The 17701-nt window shown below is 39.0% G+C and overlaps 1 protein-coding gene across 1 annotated transcript; it reads left to right on the plus strand.

The window, feature by feature from the left end:
• The first annotated feature begins 525 nt into the window (after positions 1-525).
• Positions 526-15965, plus strand: LOC124066020 (rab11 family-interacting protein 2). Its single transcript, XM_046402071.1, has 6 exons — positions 526-711; positions 1530-2126; positions 5161-5567; positions 7125-7470; positions 8690-8759; positions 10971-15965. The coding sequence occupies exons 2-6, from the start codon at positions 1765-1767 to the stop codon at positions 11193-11195; spliced, it is 1410 nt and encodes a 469-aa protein (XP_046258027.1). The 5' UTR covers positions 526-711; positions 1530-1764; the 3' UTR covers positions 11196-15965.
• Positions 15966-17701: the final 1736 nt, after the last annotated feature.

Below are 17701 nucleotides of genomic sequence, written 5' to 3' on the forward strand. Positions count from 1 at the left end.
CAACATATGCAGGTGTGTTTGGTTAAGATGCACTTGTCAAGTGGGGTGACAGGCATGTCTGTGTTCATTCAAGTGAACCCCTTATCTGCACCTCCTTGTCCCACTCATGAGACAAAAGCACTTCCCATGTTTGTATGATTTACCCTTCTCAAATAAAGTGCACGCACATGTGCACACACTCACACGTGCACACAAATGCACATACATACCCCCATCCTAAAGACGAGACAGTGTTAACTAGATATAATTATTTATTCAGCTAGCTCCTTACTGCTTACCTGGAAAATAATACCCACAACTCACATCGTCAGTGGAATACATCATTTGTTGTTCTTCTTCTTTCTGTCTTTGTGTCACATTTATTTTTGACCATAATTATTTGGGTTTCTTTTTTTACATTTTAAACCCCTTGCGCCTTAAGCCACAGTCTGTAATGCGCGAGCGTGCGTGCCTTTGTGCGTGCGCCCACCTCTCCGATGTTTGAACTTTCACCGGACTGTTGCGGAAGTGACGTCAGACTAGGAAGTGAAACTCGCCTCTGGTCGACAGCAGTCTCTAGCAATGAACAGCAGCAGCAGCAGCAGCAACAACAACAACTAGTATTAACTGGCTTTTGCCTCCAGAAACTATCACTTGAATGTATTTGAGAAGCCAGTTTCGCTGAGCTGAGGTGCTGAATGTCCTTCCAGTGTCGGTGAAGATGACAGCGAGGTAAGCAGCCTTCTTTGTGATGCTCTGTGTGCCTCTTAGCTCAGCAGCTAGCCGCATGTAGCTAACGTTATCCTGAAGCCAGAACAGAATATAACGACAGCAAAGCATAATGTAATCTCATAAGTAAATATTTCATCGTAGTGTTTTAATTTACTTTAAAGTGCTATCTGACCTTAGTAGCCACTAAGATAAATAACAGCGCAGTTCGTTGTGACAAACCTACCCAGGCTAATAGAATTCACCAGGTCATGTCAGTTCTATCATTTCCAGATGCGTTTTCTTGTAAATTTGTCAATTAAACATAGTCTTTCTTCAGGTTGCAACATACGCACACAATATAGAGATAATCTAGAGAAAAAAAGATGCTTGTTGGCAGTGAGAAAGATAAGAAGTGTCTTTTTTTTTTTTACACGATTAGTTTTCATTGTACTTGACCATGGGTACATTTTCTTCGTTGTACTGATTGGAAATAATATATGTAATAGTCACGCCACTACCCCTCTGAGTCAGCCAATAACTGAGTGACAATGGATGAACACCGTGTGTCACTATATGAGATCATCAACCCCAGTCTTGGTGCTCGAGCTTATGGACTTATGTATAGATACTGTACAAAATAAATACAGCACAATCTAATTTATGTTTAATCTTGATGTTTCTTTTAATAACTTAAAAATCACATGTTGGGTGCAAGTGACTGCCATGAAAGCAGCTGAATCATTAGTTGGCATGATGTCAGTACTCTCTATGCACCCACATCGTGTCATGGTTCTGGAAGAGGTACTGATGCTATTCTGTTTTTTTCTGTGTTTTCTCAGATGACTCATCAGTGGCTTGGACATCTGTGATTTGACAGAAGATGAGACTTGCTGAGGTTGTCAGGCTTGTCATTGCTTGTAATGAGTGCTGCTGTGGGCACACAAACCACACTGACATGGACAACAAACTATAGTGAATCATGTTTGTTGCTTTTTGCACATTTCACTCACTAAACTAATTAACCCTGTAAATAATCATTTAGGTTTGTTTTGAATGGCATACAGTTGATAATCAATGCTGACAATGTCACTGGGTGAGCAGTCTCAGAAGTGGTTTCCAACCCATGTCCAAGCCACTGTTCTTCAAGCAACTGGTTTACAGCCCAAGGGCAAAAATGGCACCAATGATGCCTACACTATCATCCAATTGGGCAAAGAAAAGTACTCAACATCAGTGGCAGAGAAGACACTTAACCCCGTCTGGAGAGAAGAAGCTTCTTTTGAATTACCTGGTTTGCTTTTGGAAGGCAACCCAGAAGTATATGAACTCTGCCTTATAGTGATGCATCGCTCATTGGTTGGGATGGACAAGTTCCTGGGTCAGAGGTCCATCAACCTGAATGAAATCTTTGATAACAAAGAACGAAAGAAAACTGAGTAAGTATCATATCAGTCTCAGAACTTTTGGCCTATGGCTGTCTGTGCAACCAGCATGTATCTGGGCCAAGGCCAAAATGAAAAATTAAATTTAAGGAAATTTGATCATCTGTGGTTTATACAGTTATTACAATGACATTAGTTTACCCACTATACATTGTAAAAATACATACCTTACAAGAGAACAGTAACATAGCTTTCTGGATAAAAAGCGACTGATTGACATATTAAACAGGAAGCACTAAAAAGCCAAATTAGTGAACTTCCGCCTTAGTTTGTGTAGTGATTAAAATTTGGACTCTGTGCTGTATATAATGCCACTAAATTGAGATGAATCTTGAATTTGGATATATGTATAATACAATTTTGATAGTCTTGGATCACATTTCAACTCTTTTATATATGTACTTTAATAGTATTCACGTACTTTGCAACTCCAGCTCACAGTCATGCATCAGTGTGCTGTCTTTTCAGAGGAAGTGGAAAATATTTGCAAATATATTCTGGTCAGAAGTGGATTACAGCATGAGCTAAATTAGTTGTTATTTGTCACTCTTTCTACATGTGTTATTGCCATTTTAGGCTACACCTAATGGCAGTGTATTGTCCGTTGTGCGTGTTATACTCTGTGTTCTCTGTTAGGTTTATGACTTGACTCCTTTACGGGACATGATTTAAATACCATTGTATTGTACTTTATTCACTTTTTATGTACTTGTTTTAGAAATACATTTTATGACATAGATCTGCTTTAATTTTAAAAGCAGAAATGTAATTGTTGGTAGCCCTATCATAGATGAAGTAATACATATGTGGTCAGTTAGTAACCACAGATTGTTCGAACTTTTCCATTTTATTGAACCTCTATTGTTTGAGGCTTAGCAATGAACTGACCTACATTGCTGTGAAATTATTTTTAGCTTAATCACTGACATGATGAGTGCCAGCTGGCCCAATTGAAACTAGAGGAGCTGGCCAAACATGTCTAGTTAGTCACTCCTATGCATACAGTTGTTTTCAGAAGTGACTGTGAAAACAGACAATCTGTTCTCTGCCGAACTGTACTGTACATCGTGTTGTTGTCTGAAAGCTCTGCGTGCCTTCCTCAGCCCAAAAGGAATGCACAACAGATTGTTGTTCAGTTTTCAGGTGAAGTAGAGACTCTAAGTGACATATAGGTGTGATATTGGTGGCCAGAAGTGGGTGTCTCACTCGATGAGTCAGCCCTTTCATTAACAGGTAACTTGTGTAGGCTGTTTATCCGCCCTCTGCCAAGTGTATGCTGTTGCAGTGTTTGTCCCTTTGTAAAATTACTGCATAAAAGGCTTGAGCAGATACAGGAAATAAATAAATGTAGAGTGATATATATTTGGCTAAACCTGTTGACCCTTACAAGTCCAACACACAAGCATGTTTTTTAACCCTACGTTAAGTAAACAGGAACAGGTTAACCAAATTGTATCTGGTGTTAATTAGCTCCCTCCATGTTTCAACATTAGCACACTTCCTCTTTGCCCATCAGTTGGGAGAATCACAATATGTTATAATCATGGGTTTTATTTGTTTTAGGTGCCTGAGCGATGCACCTTGAGGCCGTGCACTTTTTCAGCAGAGGTTCTGTAATGGATATGCTCTTTTTTGCTTGTTAGCCTAATCCCACACCACAGGCATACTTGACAATGACGCCAGGGCCCTTGATACTGTATCCACACTCCACAGTGGGTCTGTGTTCGCTGCGGACCATCCGCAGTGTTTTTGAACTGACATATTGGGGAGGAAAGCCCGTCTTGATATCTGAGTAGGCAGCCCATAATTATCGCACACCTGTGTTTGTTGATTGTGAGGAGTTTCCCAGCGGTCCAGGCCCGAGTGGGAGGATTGTGGTTCCAAGCACAGGGAGGTTTATCTTGGCCTTGAGACACATGTGAGGTGCAGCCCCGGCCCCACGGCAGCGGCATGCTGTGGCTGCTGATCAGACTGAGCATGACCCGCAGCCTGGGAATCAGACCCAGCAAGGCCTTTCATGACTGGGTTCCTGAGCCACAGGTTAGATGGTTTAGAATAGCGCTCAACAGCTGCAGTTTTTCAAAAGCTCAATAGCAACCCTTTTTTTGGTTAGAACTGATTGAGACTGATATTTCATGCTGGAATCCGAGGCATACAACACATCCCCATTTCAGTCCAGTAAAAAATATCGGTAATTGTATGAAAGCAAATGCATTTATCCAAATATGTGTTCAGGTTGAAAATTGATTGTATTGATCAAGCTGCAGTATGATGGAGATGAGGAAGTGCAAAGATCCATATATTGCTGTGATCTTAGTTTAGGATACACTCACAACATTTCCCAGAGATATGTCACAAGCAGACAGAAAACATTCACTGATGCTGTTTCATCCTGATGCTGGTTTCCTAAAGGACTTTATCACAAACCCCTATAACACAGAGGATATGTCTCATTAGCATGTATGAACTGTTTGGTTGCCCTGTGACATGGCTTTGCAATTTCCCACTTGCTTGTCATTGCATTTTGAACAAAGGCCAGATTTGTGCAAATGCCACTTTATTTCTCTCACAGTGCAAGCATAAATCCCATTACTTCCAGTTGAAAAGCAGAGATGTTAAACAAATAGGAGCCCAGCAGCAGACTGAAATGAACTATATTATTCAGCAGCAGGCTATTTTTATTATGTTCTGTTCGCAAAGAATAATATTTATCCTCTGAATGATAAATTGTGTTTTCACTTGTGTCAAAAAAGTTCAAACTATTTAAGCCCCTGCATTTGTGAATTAGTCTGCTCAAATTAGCCTTTTCTGTAACGTCGGCGAAGAAGTAGGTTGAGCACATTAGAAAGTTGGTGGCTGTTTTTTTTTTCATTTGTGGTTTTGTTTGATTCTGATTTGTATGCCTGTCTCCCTGAGTCATGTTAAATTATGTGTAATTAACTTAGAAGATTTTCATAAATCCTGCTCTTTTTATATAAGATGTCTCATTGAATTTACTCATCCTAAGCTTTCTCAACTCTCATTTTAGCTGGTATTCACTGGAGTCCAAGCCTGGGAATAAGAAGAAAGAACGAGGGCGTATCCAAGTCAGCATCCAGTTCATGAGGAACAACATGACAGCCAGCATGTTTGACCTCTCCATGAAGGAGAAACCCCGCTCGCCTTTTTCCAAACTGAAGGACAAAATGAAGGGTCGAAAACATGACGGCGCCTTTTGTGACACATCTTCAGCCATCCTGCCTCGGTCCGCCATGTGTGACTCAGAGCCCAACCGTCAGTCCTTTGTCCCAGAACCACAACCCCAGCCTGAAGCAAAGGTCAAGAGACCACTACTCGCGGGGACCCATAAACTCTCTGCTGCCCATTCCATGTCAGATCTGATTGGGACCCATTTTCGACCCAAACTAGACTCCATGAACTCCATAGAAGAAAGTGGTGAGGACCAAAGCTTCTCTGTTGTTTCAGTATTTATTGTATTTGGCTGTTAATTAAATCCATTTTTTGTGTGATCTCAAGGTAAACTTTTCTGCACATGTCTACAGGGACTAGAAGGGTTTTTTGAAATAACACCAATTTCTTTCTTTTGCCAAGTGAAGTCACTGTAGATCAGTGAGGCACTGCTAGCCTCTCATATTTTCCTTTTCAAGAATGGAGGATAGTGGGACAAGCAAGAGACTGGTGTCTCAAAAACTCAAGCTATGAATGATGGATGAAAGGCCTCATTCTAAAGCACTAAAATGACTGAGCAGTTACTTTTCTTTTAACACTGGATGCAGTTTCTAGTGTGAATCAACAGAGCTCAATAGAAGACACAGGTCTGTAGAGATTTTTTATTTTTTACATAAAGATAATACAAAATTACTAAATAAACCATATTAACTTAATAGTTATTCAGGTCTTTCATATCAATCTGTGACCTTGATTCATCTGTGTTGCTAACCAGTATAAAACTGGCTGGAAAATTCCTGCTCCGCCAGCCTCCCATTTGCTCCCTCTGTTCTTGACTTACTGCTCTGTAACTTTAAGTCATAAACAGTAACAAATCTTAACACAGTAAAATCATAACACATAAAAATGCAAAACAAACTATATGTTTTTTCAAGCCGCTCATTCATTCTGTCCTGCATCCTGTAACATCTAAAAATTTTAGGCAGAAGACTTGGGAAAGAAAGGTGGACTAAAATATCTTCAGTGGCCCCTAAAAATCTTTATCTGGTGATGTCAGGATTCAGGTCATGTTTTGATTAGTAATCATGTTAGATCATACAGACACAATATGTTCATTTTGTGCAGAAACAATTAAATTCCTATTTTTGCCAAAGTAAACAGTCAGCCAACTATCAGAATTCATTGACAATCATTACCAACTACTGTACACTTGGTCTCTAATTGTGCAGATAACCGTAACACACAAATAAATAAGCTTATTACTGAACTCACCCAACCTACACCTCACAGCTAATGCAGTTACATTATGATGGTTTTGTTTTCACCTTACAAGCGTCTTTGTGATTATTCAGATTGGCATGCAGGGGAGGGGAACCTATCCAACGTTCTGAATGTAGGAGGGGCATAACTGTAGGGTATAAATAATATAACAAGTTGTGCTCACTGCTTGCAATAAAATGAATTTTTTGTGTTGTGGTATTAGATGGAGGAGCCATCAGATCAACTTTGAAAATAAACACAACAAAAATGTGGTAATTTTCACAAGTTCCTTTGTCTCTGTGAAAGTGTTTATGAACCGGAAAAAAACACTGATCAGTTTCTGTACCCCATCTGATGACATCACATCAGTGACTGATGTTTGCCACTAAAAAATCCTGATTACATCTGTCGCAGATAATTACACAGATGAGAGCAAAGCAACGTTTTACTTTTTTATCATTAGGGTTATTTGTTGTGTGATTTCTTTGCAAAGATATGGTTTTTTTATCATAATAACATCATATGTTGATATACTGCTTTTGGTTTCTCTTCCATGGACTACAGGCGGTCCTCACAGGCGTTCCCAGAGCGAGGTGCCAGGATACCAGGACAACGAGGCACACGGTGACCCTTTCACTGATATCAGTGACACCCTGCCACAGAAGTATGCCACGCTCCCACGCAACCGCAACCCATTTGAGGGGGAGCAAGGGCAGCTGTGGGACCGGGCAGAGCGGAAGGAGAAAAAGGAGAAGGTCACTCTACTGGAACGCGTTACAGGAAAGAAGGATGGCCGCAAGACCAGCAATGGGGGGCGTTCGGGAAGCTCTGGAGACCTGCGTGCCCCAAACCCCTTCAGTGGAGACTTGCAAGCCGACACTAACCCGTTCAGTTCTAACTACAAAGCCAGGTAGCCTTTGTTTCGTTTGTTCTGTATGGTTCATCAAATGAAAACACACCTCACATCAGCTTGCTTTATTCATGTCACTAAACTTTTTTCATTAGGGCTGTGTCTAGAGTCCAGTCTATTAATCATGTGACCTGTAAGTTACCTTAGATAACAAGTATATAAAAGCAATAAATAAAACAAATTATGTATTGCAAAAACAAAATAATATGTTTATTACTCTTAGTGGATGCAGAAATTTGGAAAAAGAAATAGAAATGACTATAAATATGAAACATCCAATATTACTGATGTTTATGAGTAACTCTAACTAATTCTGAAGTCAGTCTGCAGTAGACCCACATCAACATATGTACTTCTTAACTAAATTTTCACTTGTTCTCAAATACATCAGCTTTTTTGAGACCAGATATAACCCAGAAGATGCACAATAAGTTAAGCTGAAATATCGAACTGAGCTGTCTGTGAAATCATAAAATATGCATTCAGCACCTGTGAACCAGGTTGTAGTGTTAAACTACTGTGTGTTTTTCACACTATTTCTTAAATTATATCATGATCGCATAACATGCTCTCTGTCACCCCAAGGGACAAACACCGCACTATGGAATTGTTTACAACATTCCTGTAAAGTTTTGAATACCGTGTTGATCGACATCTTAATTCTGATAGACATCTTCCTCTCTCTTTCCGTTCAGTATTGTTGTTCAAACATTTCCACAAGGCAGTTCCATCTGTTTCCTGTATTCCATAAAGAGTTGGTGAGGATTGTGGCTAAGTTCTAGTTTATCAGAGAGGAAGGTGTCATTAGTGGCTCTTTAGAGAGCCTGGGCTTGATAACAGAGCCCTCTGAGCAATAGTAATGAGATCCTCTGCAGAGATAGACCACCCAATTAACCACTTATCTCTGTAGGCACTAGTCCATCATCTTTACTGCTGCCTTTGTCATACAGTAGCTCAGTGGTCATTTTTTATGATGTGGTGCTGGGATACAAAAAGATGGTGTAAAGTATATTATTTGTTGATGAACTTGTTCACTGCTGGAGCAAAGATAAGGCGTAATGCATGCTTTATTTTTTGATAAACTATGTCAGTCATCATAAATATCTTAATTTGCTTTATTAGCACCAAGCATAAATACCTCAGGAGCGCAGTATTAGAAGAATGGTGATAATTTTACTCCCAAGAAATGATCACTAACTTTTCTTTGATTGCTTCACAGTGATAAAAAGTCAGCAAGAAATGAAAACATCACCTTTGGCCAGAAGAAGGGCATCAATGGCAAGAAAAATGTAAGAAAGCCAGCGCAGTCCTCATTGAAAAGCAAATGATTTGATCAGGCAATGTTGTTGCATATTGTCAGTTTTTACGTGGCAATGACTGAGGTGATAACAAAAAAAGAGTAGAACTGACCCCAGCCGTCGCAATGGTGTGATTACTTTCAGTGTAGTGTAGTGTGGTGCAGATTTTTAATTGAGAACTCCAAGTTTCATTTGACATAGCAGCTGGTGACATTGATCTTTGAGGCTGCTGAAAATTCAGATGGTGCCGTTCAACTAATTAGCAGCTGCACACATCGGTCATCATGTCTGATCTGGTCATGATTTGAAGTGGTGTGAAATTTCGAGCTGTAAGGTCACTCCTAGTGGTGTGTTGCACTGACTCTGTAATTGGAGTTTTTTTGTTGAGGAAAGGCATAGAAATGTCATCTGTTTTTTATTCTTAATGATGATTATGTTATTTGTATATGACATTTTTACCCTTTGTAGTTTAGTTTGGACTCTTTTGTATTTTCAACTCAAATTTGTTGACTATTACACAGCAGAATTGGTATTTATGAGGGAGCAGCAGCGATGCCTAAGTGCCAGAGTGATGCCTAAATGAGAAGGAGAATGCTGATAATGGCTTTCCTCACCTTTCTTTGTGAGTGTTGAGGGCTGTCGGTATCCACACATGTGCCCCTGTGCATGCCGCAGTGCCTTGCAGAAATGGCAGCTCCCATTTCCTCTGCTTCAAGGCCCTAATTAACCACACATGGGGGGGAGGAGGGAGGGCAGTGAGAGATTTCAAAGGACTGAGCTTTTAGATTCTCAAAGCTGAGCTCATTAGAAACTGTAATGACACAACTGGAGAATGCCAAGTGTGCGCCTTATCTTCTCCTCACTACTGATCGCAGAAAAATGGTCATCATTACTTTGCCAATTCATGGTCATTTCCAGGCCTTTGTCACCAGCCACTAAAGCTCCTGATTATTATGCTGTGTGTATCGTCGTGTGTGTGTGTGTGTGTGTGTGTGAGAGAGAGAGAGCAGGTGTGTGCACGTACACATACTCATGCTTGTATGTGAAACCACCATCCACTTCCTTATGGCAGTCAGTTCTCTTATTCCTTCTCAGATGGCTTAAGTGTAGTGTCTTTCAGTGAGATGCCTTTTTTTATGTTGTGTGTGGGGAATAGGTTACCAAGCTGTGTTCTTGAAACCCTCCTTACATTGGACATTTAATCTCAGTGGCAAATATTTCATTTTGGTTTGTGTCGCCCCACTGTAGCCTCTGTGCTGTTAGAAGCGATAAGATACCTGGTAAGCTGTCCCGCTCCAGGTCTTTCTGCATTGTCTTTCCCCAGCAGTTGAGGCTTGAATGGTGCATGGGAGTGGAAGCTGATAAGTGTGGTATTTTAAACAGGGTGAAGGCTTTGCTGCTCTGTCCGTTCGGGGGAGGATGCCCAGCACTGAAGCGATAAAGTGGTCCCTCATTAAAAACGATTACAGCTCCTCTCGTACCTGCGCAATATGATCTGCACATACCGTACCACACTGCTCTGTCCAAATAGGTTTTCCTCAAAGAGCATAACTGAGCTTGGGTTGCATCCTTATTTTGGTATTTATTAGCCTGACCTTTAATTGCAGAAATATGCAGTTTGGCATTCCCCCTCAAAACAAAGATTTTTGGAAAAACTTCATGACTAAGTTCTGACAGGCTTGTTAGAGTTTTTTCTTGAACCTTTTCTGGCTCGATAGATCATGCATTAGATGCCTGAAACCAAAGAAAAAGGAAAACATCACGCTCATGATGTTAGCTGCTTGCTGTAGTGTCAAAGTTAATTCCCAGTAGAGCAGTTAAAATGCTCTTGATTTGTTTTAAACACTGTTACACAGTATCAGATCACAAAATCCGCCTCAGAAATGATTGACATATCGGTGCTCAATCCTTTGAGAAGTATCACCTTAACAACTCTGACTTTAGTCTTTATTAGCAACAGAGAACAAGAGATAAACACATGACACGTTTATGTCGCGTTAGGCCAACACATCTAATTAGTCTGTTTTCCATGTCACATTGTGAGGGAACTTGAAGGGTATTTTTACTCTTGGCTCTGTTATCTTACATTTTATAGAACATAATTTACCCATTTTAGTCTGCTTTTACAAAAAAAAAAAAAAAATCAATGCAAAATGTGGTGATTATTGAGCATGTAAACCTTTGCTTGTTTTCCATTTTTAGGAGGCGACACAGGAAAGCGTGGCTGCCTATAGCAACTTGTCTTTTGAAGAAGTTGTGCAGGAACTCATCAAGCAGAAAGAAGTGGTGAAAAAGAAAGATGCCCACATCAGGGAGCTGGAGGATTACATCGATAACCTACTTGTGCGCGTCATGGAGGAGACACCGAGCATTCTACGGACACCCTATGAGCCAAAAAAGAAGGCGGGTAAACTTTGTAAAAAGTAGAAAGAAGAGACAGCATGAAAAGTCAGTGATGAGGGTTTAGCGGTAGCTCTTATATCAGTACGATCCGGTAAAAATTAGTGGGAACAAATGGGATTGATCACAGACGATTTTATGATTCACTTATGTTATAGCTTTGTATTTTTGTATTTAGTGGATGTAGTTTTTAGAAACTTTTTTTTTCAATGTTTTGGTTATTTTAGTTCATGGAGTTTTTATTTTGACCTCTTTGTTTGGCAGAAATCTCATTCCAATATTTCAGATTTCAGATGACTTAATGAATACATTTTTTTGGTGCTTAAACAGAACAAGAAAAAAAAAATCATTGATTTAGTCAAGTCAAGGTTTTGATTAGGTTATTAGGTTGCTGTATGATATGTATCCAAGAGTTCTGTTGCACACACAGCTGCCGTCACCTGCTCATAAATTCTTAAAGGTTCAAATGCAGACAAATTCATGTTTACTAGATGCTCTAGTTGCAGTTGTGTGCTGTTTGCTGAAAGATGGCAAAATGTTTCATACAATGAAGCTGTAGTTACTGTTTTACACTAAAATATGAGTCTGCAACTAGGAAACATATGTAGCAGAGGCAGCATCGGCTTCTTTTTTGGCCTCTTCTACCCTCTCAGACCTAATAGCCTGAGTGATTCATGGGTATTCTTAGAAACACTGGAGGAGAGTTACGGTAAGAAGTTGTTTTGACAGTATCTGGGAGACTGATGACTGTCTAGCTTACTGAGTCATGCATTCAAAAAAAAAAAGAAACGAACAAACTCGCATTCCTACCATCAGCTACCGACTTCCCATTCTATATTTTGTTTGTGATGACTATCATATAAGTTTTTTATGGACAAATAGACACCTGCTGAATATAATCATTTTACCGAGTTTAAGTGCAATAATCATAACTTGCTTTATGTTCTGCTGGTAATGTTCTTGTTTACAATTTAATGGCATCTTTAAGTAGAACTCATCTCTTAATATTGGTTTTATTCACTAGTAAGGCTTGGAGTTCTTTGTTTGCAGCCTGCAAAGATTGCCCAGTTCTTTCAAATACAGTTTTTGCTGAAGATTGTGTTTATGGTACCTAGCTGAACATGTCGATATATGCTGACCAATCTTAATTTATGGATCGTGCATTTACATATGAACATTATTTTAATATATTTGTATGGTACTTTATGGTGAAAATGCTACTGTATCTCAATACCCACACCCCTACCACCTTGAACACTTACAGTTAAAATTCCCCCAAAATGGGTCATTTGATTTAGTTTTTATCTTGTAAAATCTTACAGTTACAGTTTTTATACGTAATTCTCATGAGCGTTAATTTAAGTTTGCCTTTAAGGAAATACTAGTCACATATTATGTACTGTGCCTCAATATATTTCAGCTATTTTTTCCTTTTTTGTATTATCAAAACAATCCAAATTCTAACATTCACGAAAGATATAACTGCTTATTACCAGTTCACTAAGTACTAATGATAATCAATTCCTCATTGTTCAAGGTAAACAGCCAATGATTGTCATTTAGGTCACAAACAACTGTTTCACATCCCATATCACAAGCTAACTGTCCTCATTTCACAGTTTTATGTCAACTTAATTTGTTGCCTCACTCTGTGATACTAATGTCATAACAACATATGTTGTTTCCATTGTTAAACGTCGCTCTTTAATTGTCTTTAACACTTTCCACTGAACAAACTGAGTGAGCTATGGGGCAGCTGTGAGATTGCACTGCTGGTACTAAAATTAAATTACTTCTTAAGGTTGTAGTCTCAGAAAGAGGCAAGTTTTCAATCACCTATACCTGTGTTTGTGTTAGATATTAAATAATATACAGTCAGTTACTGATGTTTAGGTTTACATTTTTGAATTGTTTATTCCTATTTAATGGAAGCGACTTAATGTACAGTGTTAAACACACTTCGTGTTATCAGAGTTTTCTCAAGGTTGCACACCTTTTTTAATGATGAATGAAAACGTCTTTATCAGATGATGATCCACCTTGTCCTTTTTCTAATATTTATACCTTATTTGTAATTACATCTTCATAATATTTGACCTTTACACTGTATGATACCAAATCACAGCTGAGACAAAGTGCTACACTGTATATATGGAATGTCAACAGTCAAAAACACTTGTCAATTTTCATTTTTCATGAATAGTGCGCCACACAGAAACACATTTTGTCATGTGCTAATTATTTCTGCTGCTGTGAGAGTAGCTATTTGATCTGACGGTATGCTATCTATTTTTGGACTTGAAGCCAAAATCTCTTGTTACTGAATGTATTCTGGTTGGCTTTGAAATACATAATTCTGAAATGTATAATAATACACTAACAAGGCCATTGAACCTTGCTTGCCTTTAAAGTATTTGGTGTATCCAAAGAGATCATTTCACATGGTTCCTTCTTTCTGCTAGTCTGACAAAACTCAGACGTCTTCATTATGGATGAGTGATGATGTGACACAGATCTTGGATAAATTGTTTTGGAGAAAAGTTATCTGATTTGCATATATTTTGATAAAGCCAGAAATGTTTGAATCAGTACATAAAATGCTGTGTATTATGTGATGTTAATTAAGAAGATATGTGGATAAGAATCTGTTTTCCATTACCGAAGAGCTTCTCACTGATTGCCTTCCTGCTCGTGCTGAAGTGTTGACTCTCCGTCTTCTCATGTTACAGGCTTTACCAACAGCTTTATGTGGTCTGCACTGGTAGTTGGCCACTTGTTCATGGACCTTGCAGAGCTCTTAATACTTCCATTGTACATACTTTATAGTCAGTTTATAGTGACATTTCACCTCTTTTGACTTTTTGTGCATTTTGTTGTGCTGTAAAATGTTTGAAAGTGGACTAGGATGTAGTCTGTCTGACATTCATTCAAAGTACAAGTTAAGTGGAATTCAGTTGGGAATTCACCACAGTTCAGTGGGAATAAAAATGTAATGCTGAGGAAAACTCTTCACCACCCATGTTTTGCCATCTGACATTGGCAAACAGTTATTTGTGATTCGTTTTAATAGTTTTCCTTTTTGTAGCTACAGATAATTTGTCTCTGTGAGCAAAGCCAATATGTGGATTTCTGGCAATATGTAGATCATATTGTGCATCATAGAGTAATGCTCATACATGGAGTATGGAACAGGTGATTTACATGTGGTCTACATTGTGCCCTGAAGCCCTACTGCATTGCTTGAATGATGAAATAACAAAAGATAAGGTCTTAACAATGTTGAATTTATTTAGACCCTTAGGTTATTTAGTTCGAATGAAAAATGAGGGGTGAGTAGTTCAAATTAATTAATTTTGCCTGTCATTTTTTCTTTTAGCTTGATTGCTGCATTTGCTTTATGCTTTGATATAATTTGGTGCTTTGCTAGATGTCAGCCCAAAACACAAATCTAAATGAAAAGCATTTTCAAATCATTTTCTAGCACAACATTGTAAAGGGGTACGTTGCAAAAAGCCCTGCATCATTATTATACATCTTCCTTGCTGCTTTGCATAATATTTGTTATCCAATTAATGCCAGTGTTTCAATTTACACTGGAGTCAAACTGCTTAGAGGCAAAATGTCCTATAAAAGTTGTCTTTTGGCCTGTATCATAATTCAAGTCCATGAGGATTGTTTTGTACGTGAATTGAAGTGTAAGTTTTGCTGAATGCCCGCCCCATTCCAAAAACAGTGCAAACATATGGGGACTTGTTTCATGTTGATGAAGCATGCATTGAACCATTTGATGAAGATGACATAAAGCTAGAGTTGGATCTCACAATCCTCCTCTGGCAGTCTTTTAAGTCTTCTCCTGATAATATGATGCTGCTTGCCATAGGCCACATACAGCTGCCAGACACTAAGACTTAAGCTCTGGCTAAATCCCTTGACGGCGCTTGTAATGTGGCACACAGTTTTGAAGGAAATGATGACTGTGTTTATAAAAGATCTCGCCAGTTAGTGAAGCTGAATTGACTTTACAGAATTGCATGAAAGGCGGTGTGCAGAGGCCAACACAACTAAATATAATACAAGTTGAGTTTAGTGGCCCCAACATGGAGGAGACCTGAAATGACGTTTTCATACTAACATGTTGGTTTTCTTCAGGTGGTAGTCGATGTGATCAGGCACATTCCTTGTAATGTAAGATAAAGTAAATGGATGTGTTTGGATTCTTGTCATCTCTGCATATAAATTACGTGTTTTGATTATTTAACTTTTTATGTTGTTGCCAAATTATATGGCATTTTCCCGATCCAGAATCCATTAATTACGCTAGATTGGGTTCATTTTCATCAGCCCTCATCACACAACGTCATTGTGATGTATTTATCTCAGAACTGTAGAGAGTGTAATTTGGTTAACAAATATTCTTTTATGTTTTGTTTAATATTTTCACTTAATTGCCAATATGCAAGATTTTCATACCTGGATGTTTGGGGACAAGAATGTATGGTTTTCCTTTTCTTTTTATTCTTGTAGGTCTGGAAACACATTGGGGTCTAGAAGATGTATGTATTATAACAGTATAATGCTGTTAATGGTGACTATATGTGATGTGCCAACACAAGCACTAATTCAGTTTGGTGATGCATTTCTTAATATTCACAAATTATGTACTACAGTTCACACATTAACTTTAAGATATTATTATCACCATCATTATAATCAAATCCCAATCTTCTACTGGATGTAGTTTGAAGGGCACAAGCAAGATTGTATTGTCCCTTACAATAAACTCAATCCAAATGAAAACTGCCATTGTATTGTTTGTTTTTTTTTTTTAGGTAAATATATCAAAAGCCAGTAAAGACATTTTAACCTCAAATGAAATGAGAATTTCATGGTACTTATCCTCACATTTTATAGCAGATATCCTTATTCCAACACTGTAATGTAAATCTAATGCAAATTTTCCAATAAGTGGAGAGCTGTTCAGCTGTTCCTTTCGTTCAGCACCTGTCATATCACTCTTATGGATAAATTAAAAGCCACTCGCAATTAACTCTGATCTCACTGGCAGTTAAACCATGATTAGTGTTTTTAATTGTGCTGATTTGTGTCAAGCTTTTGTTTTCTCTTTGCTCAAAGCAGCTCTTCCTTTTGTTGTGGAGAAATTCCCATGCCTTCCTGGTAAAAGAGAGAAGTGGCATCGTTTGACAACTGAGTAGCAAGATTGCTTGTTAAAACTCCACTCTAATTTGCCTATGTGTGCAACAAGACTGTGTGAAATCTTTTGGGACAAGAAACACTTGTGTTGTTTACTGGCTTATGCTTTTGTGAGTCGGTTTTCTTACCCGTCACCCTGCTACACAGCAGGTTAAAACATGACCTCTCCCCTGTCACCTCAATCTAGTGGTCCCTGAAGAGATGCACCTCAACACAGCAGCAGCTGCCACTGCACACCACCGCAGCGTGTTACATCTGACAATGATGAGATGCATAGCACTGGTAACCATGGACACCAGAAAAATACAAATTACTAATAACTCCTATAATGAAACAATCATTGAATGCTTCAGGTGACTGAACTACCTGTGTTGATTGAATAATTAAGTTAGACTTTGCTTTACATGAGACTTTAATGTGTCAGTAAAATTTAAATGAAACCGTGCTCATGATGTTAATTTCAGGATAACTGTGGCTGGTCACAGAACTGGCAGCATGCATAATGATTAATCTTTTATTTTCCTGTGTTAACTTATAGTCTGCCCTGGGAGACACTGGACACAAATAAGTGTGTAATTGGGCTTTATGCAGGTGTCACCTGTTGTATTCATAAGCTAATTGGCATACTCTTTGTCATCCTTACACGTTCATCAACAGATTGGATTTCACAGGTTCCAGCTTTTGTACGGCAGTGGCACGTGTCACCTGAGTGCCTCCTAGATTAAAGCCCATTAGTTCATTGTGCATTATATCATATTGCTGTAATTTGAGGAAATATCCAACAAACGTGTTTTGTAAAATTCTGTGGGTGCAGGAGAGGCCAAGCGTGCCAGAAAGGGCCACCCACAGGTCATCTGCACTCCCCTTTAAATATGGATGGGCGTCATAGCAGGGATCAGTGTCACCCCGCACGCGTCTGTGAATAGAAGTGCCTCAGGCAATCATGGAGAAACCTATGAGGAGGAGAAATTCAGCAGATGGATGAGGTGTTTTTTGGGGAAAAACCAGGCCTATCTGGGCAGCTGGCCTGAACTTGTTGGATGATCGGGGGCCAGATGTCAAGGTTAACCCCTCACACTCCCCAGAGTATCAGACCCCACCCACTCCAATGCGGGACTCTTTGTTGGACAGTTAACTAATCTGAATAGGTGTTTGAGATAAATCAGGTGTCAAACGTGCTGCAGATCCCAGCATTGTGCAATGCATTGATGGTATTGTCTTCCTCTGATAGCTGCCACGCGTCTGGTGTCAGGTGAACAAAGCCAGATGACAACCAGAGGAAAGAGGGAATCTATCAACACAAAACAGCAAACAAGGGTGAA

This window comes from Scatophagus argus, chromosome 10, assembly GCF_020382885.2.
Source record: "Scatophagus argus isolate fScaArg1 chromosome 10, fScaArg1.pri, whole genome shotgun sequence".
NCBI lineage: Eukaryota > Metazoa > Chordata > Actinopteri > Scatophagidae > Scatophagus > Scatophagus argus.

What these genes read in the sequence shown, in the direction of transcription:
- LOC124066020 (XM_046402071.1), top strand. Translation starts at nt 1,765, where the DNA reads ATGCTGACAATGTCACTGGGTGAGCAGTCTCAGAAGTGGTTTCCAACC. An exon ending in AAAGAACGAAAGAAAACTGA is followed by an intron (nt 2,127 to 5,160) that starts GTAAGTATCATA and finishes CTCTCATTTTAG; the next exon opens with CTGGTATTCACTGGAGTCCA. An exon ending in GCATCAATGGCAAGAAAAAT is followed by an intron (nt 8,760 to 10,970) that starts GTAAGAAAGCCA and finishes TTCCATTTTTAG; the next exon opens with GAGGCGACACAGGAAAGCGT.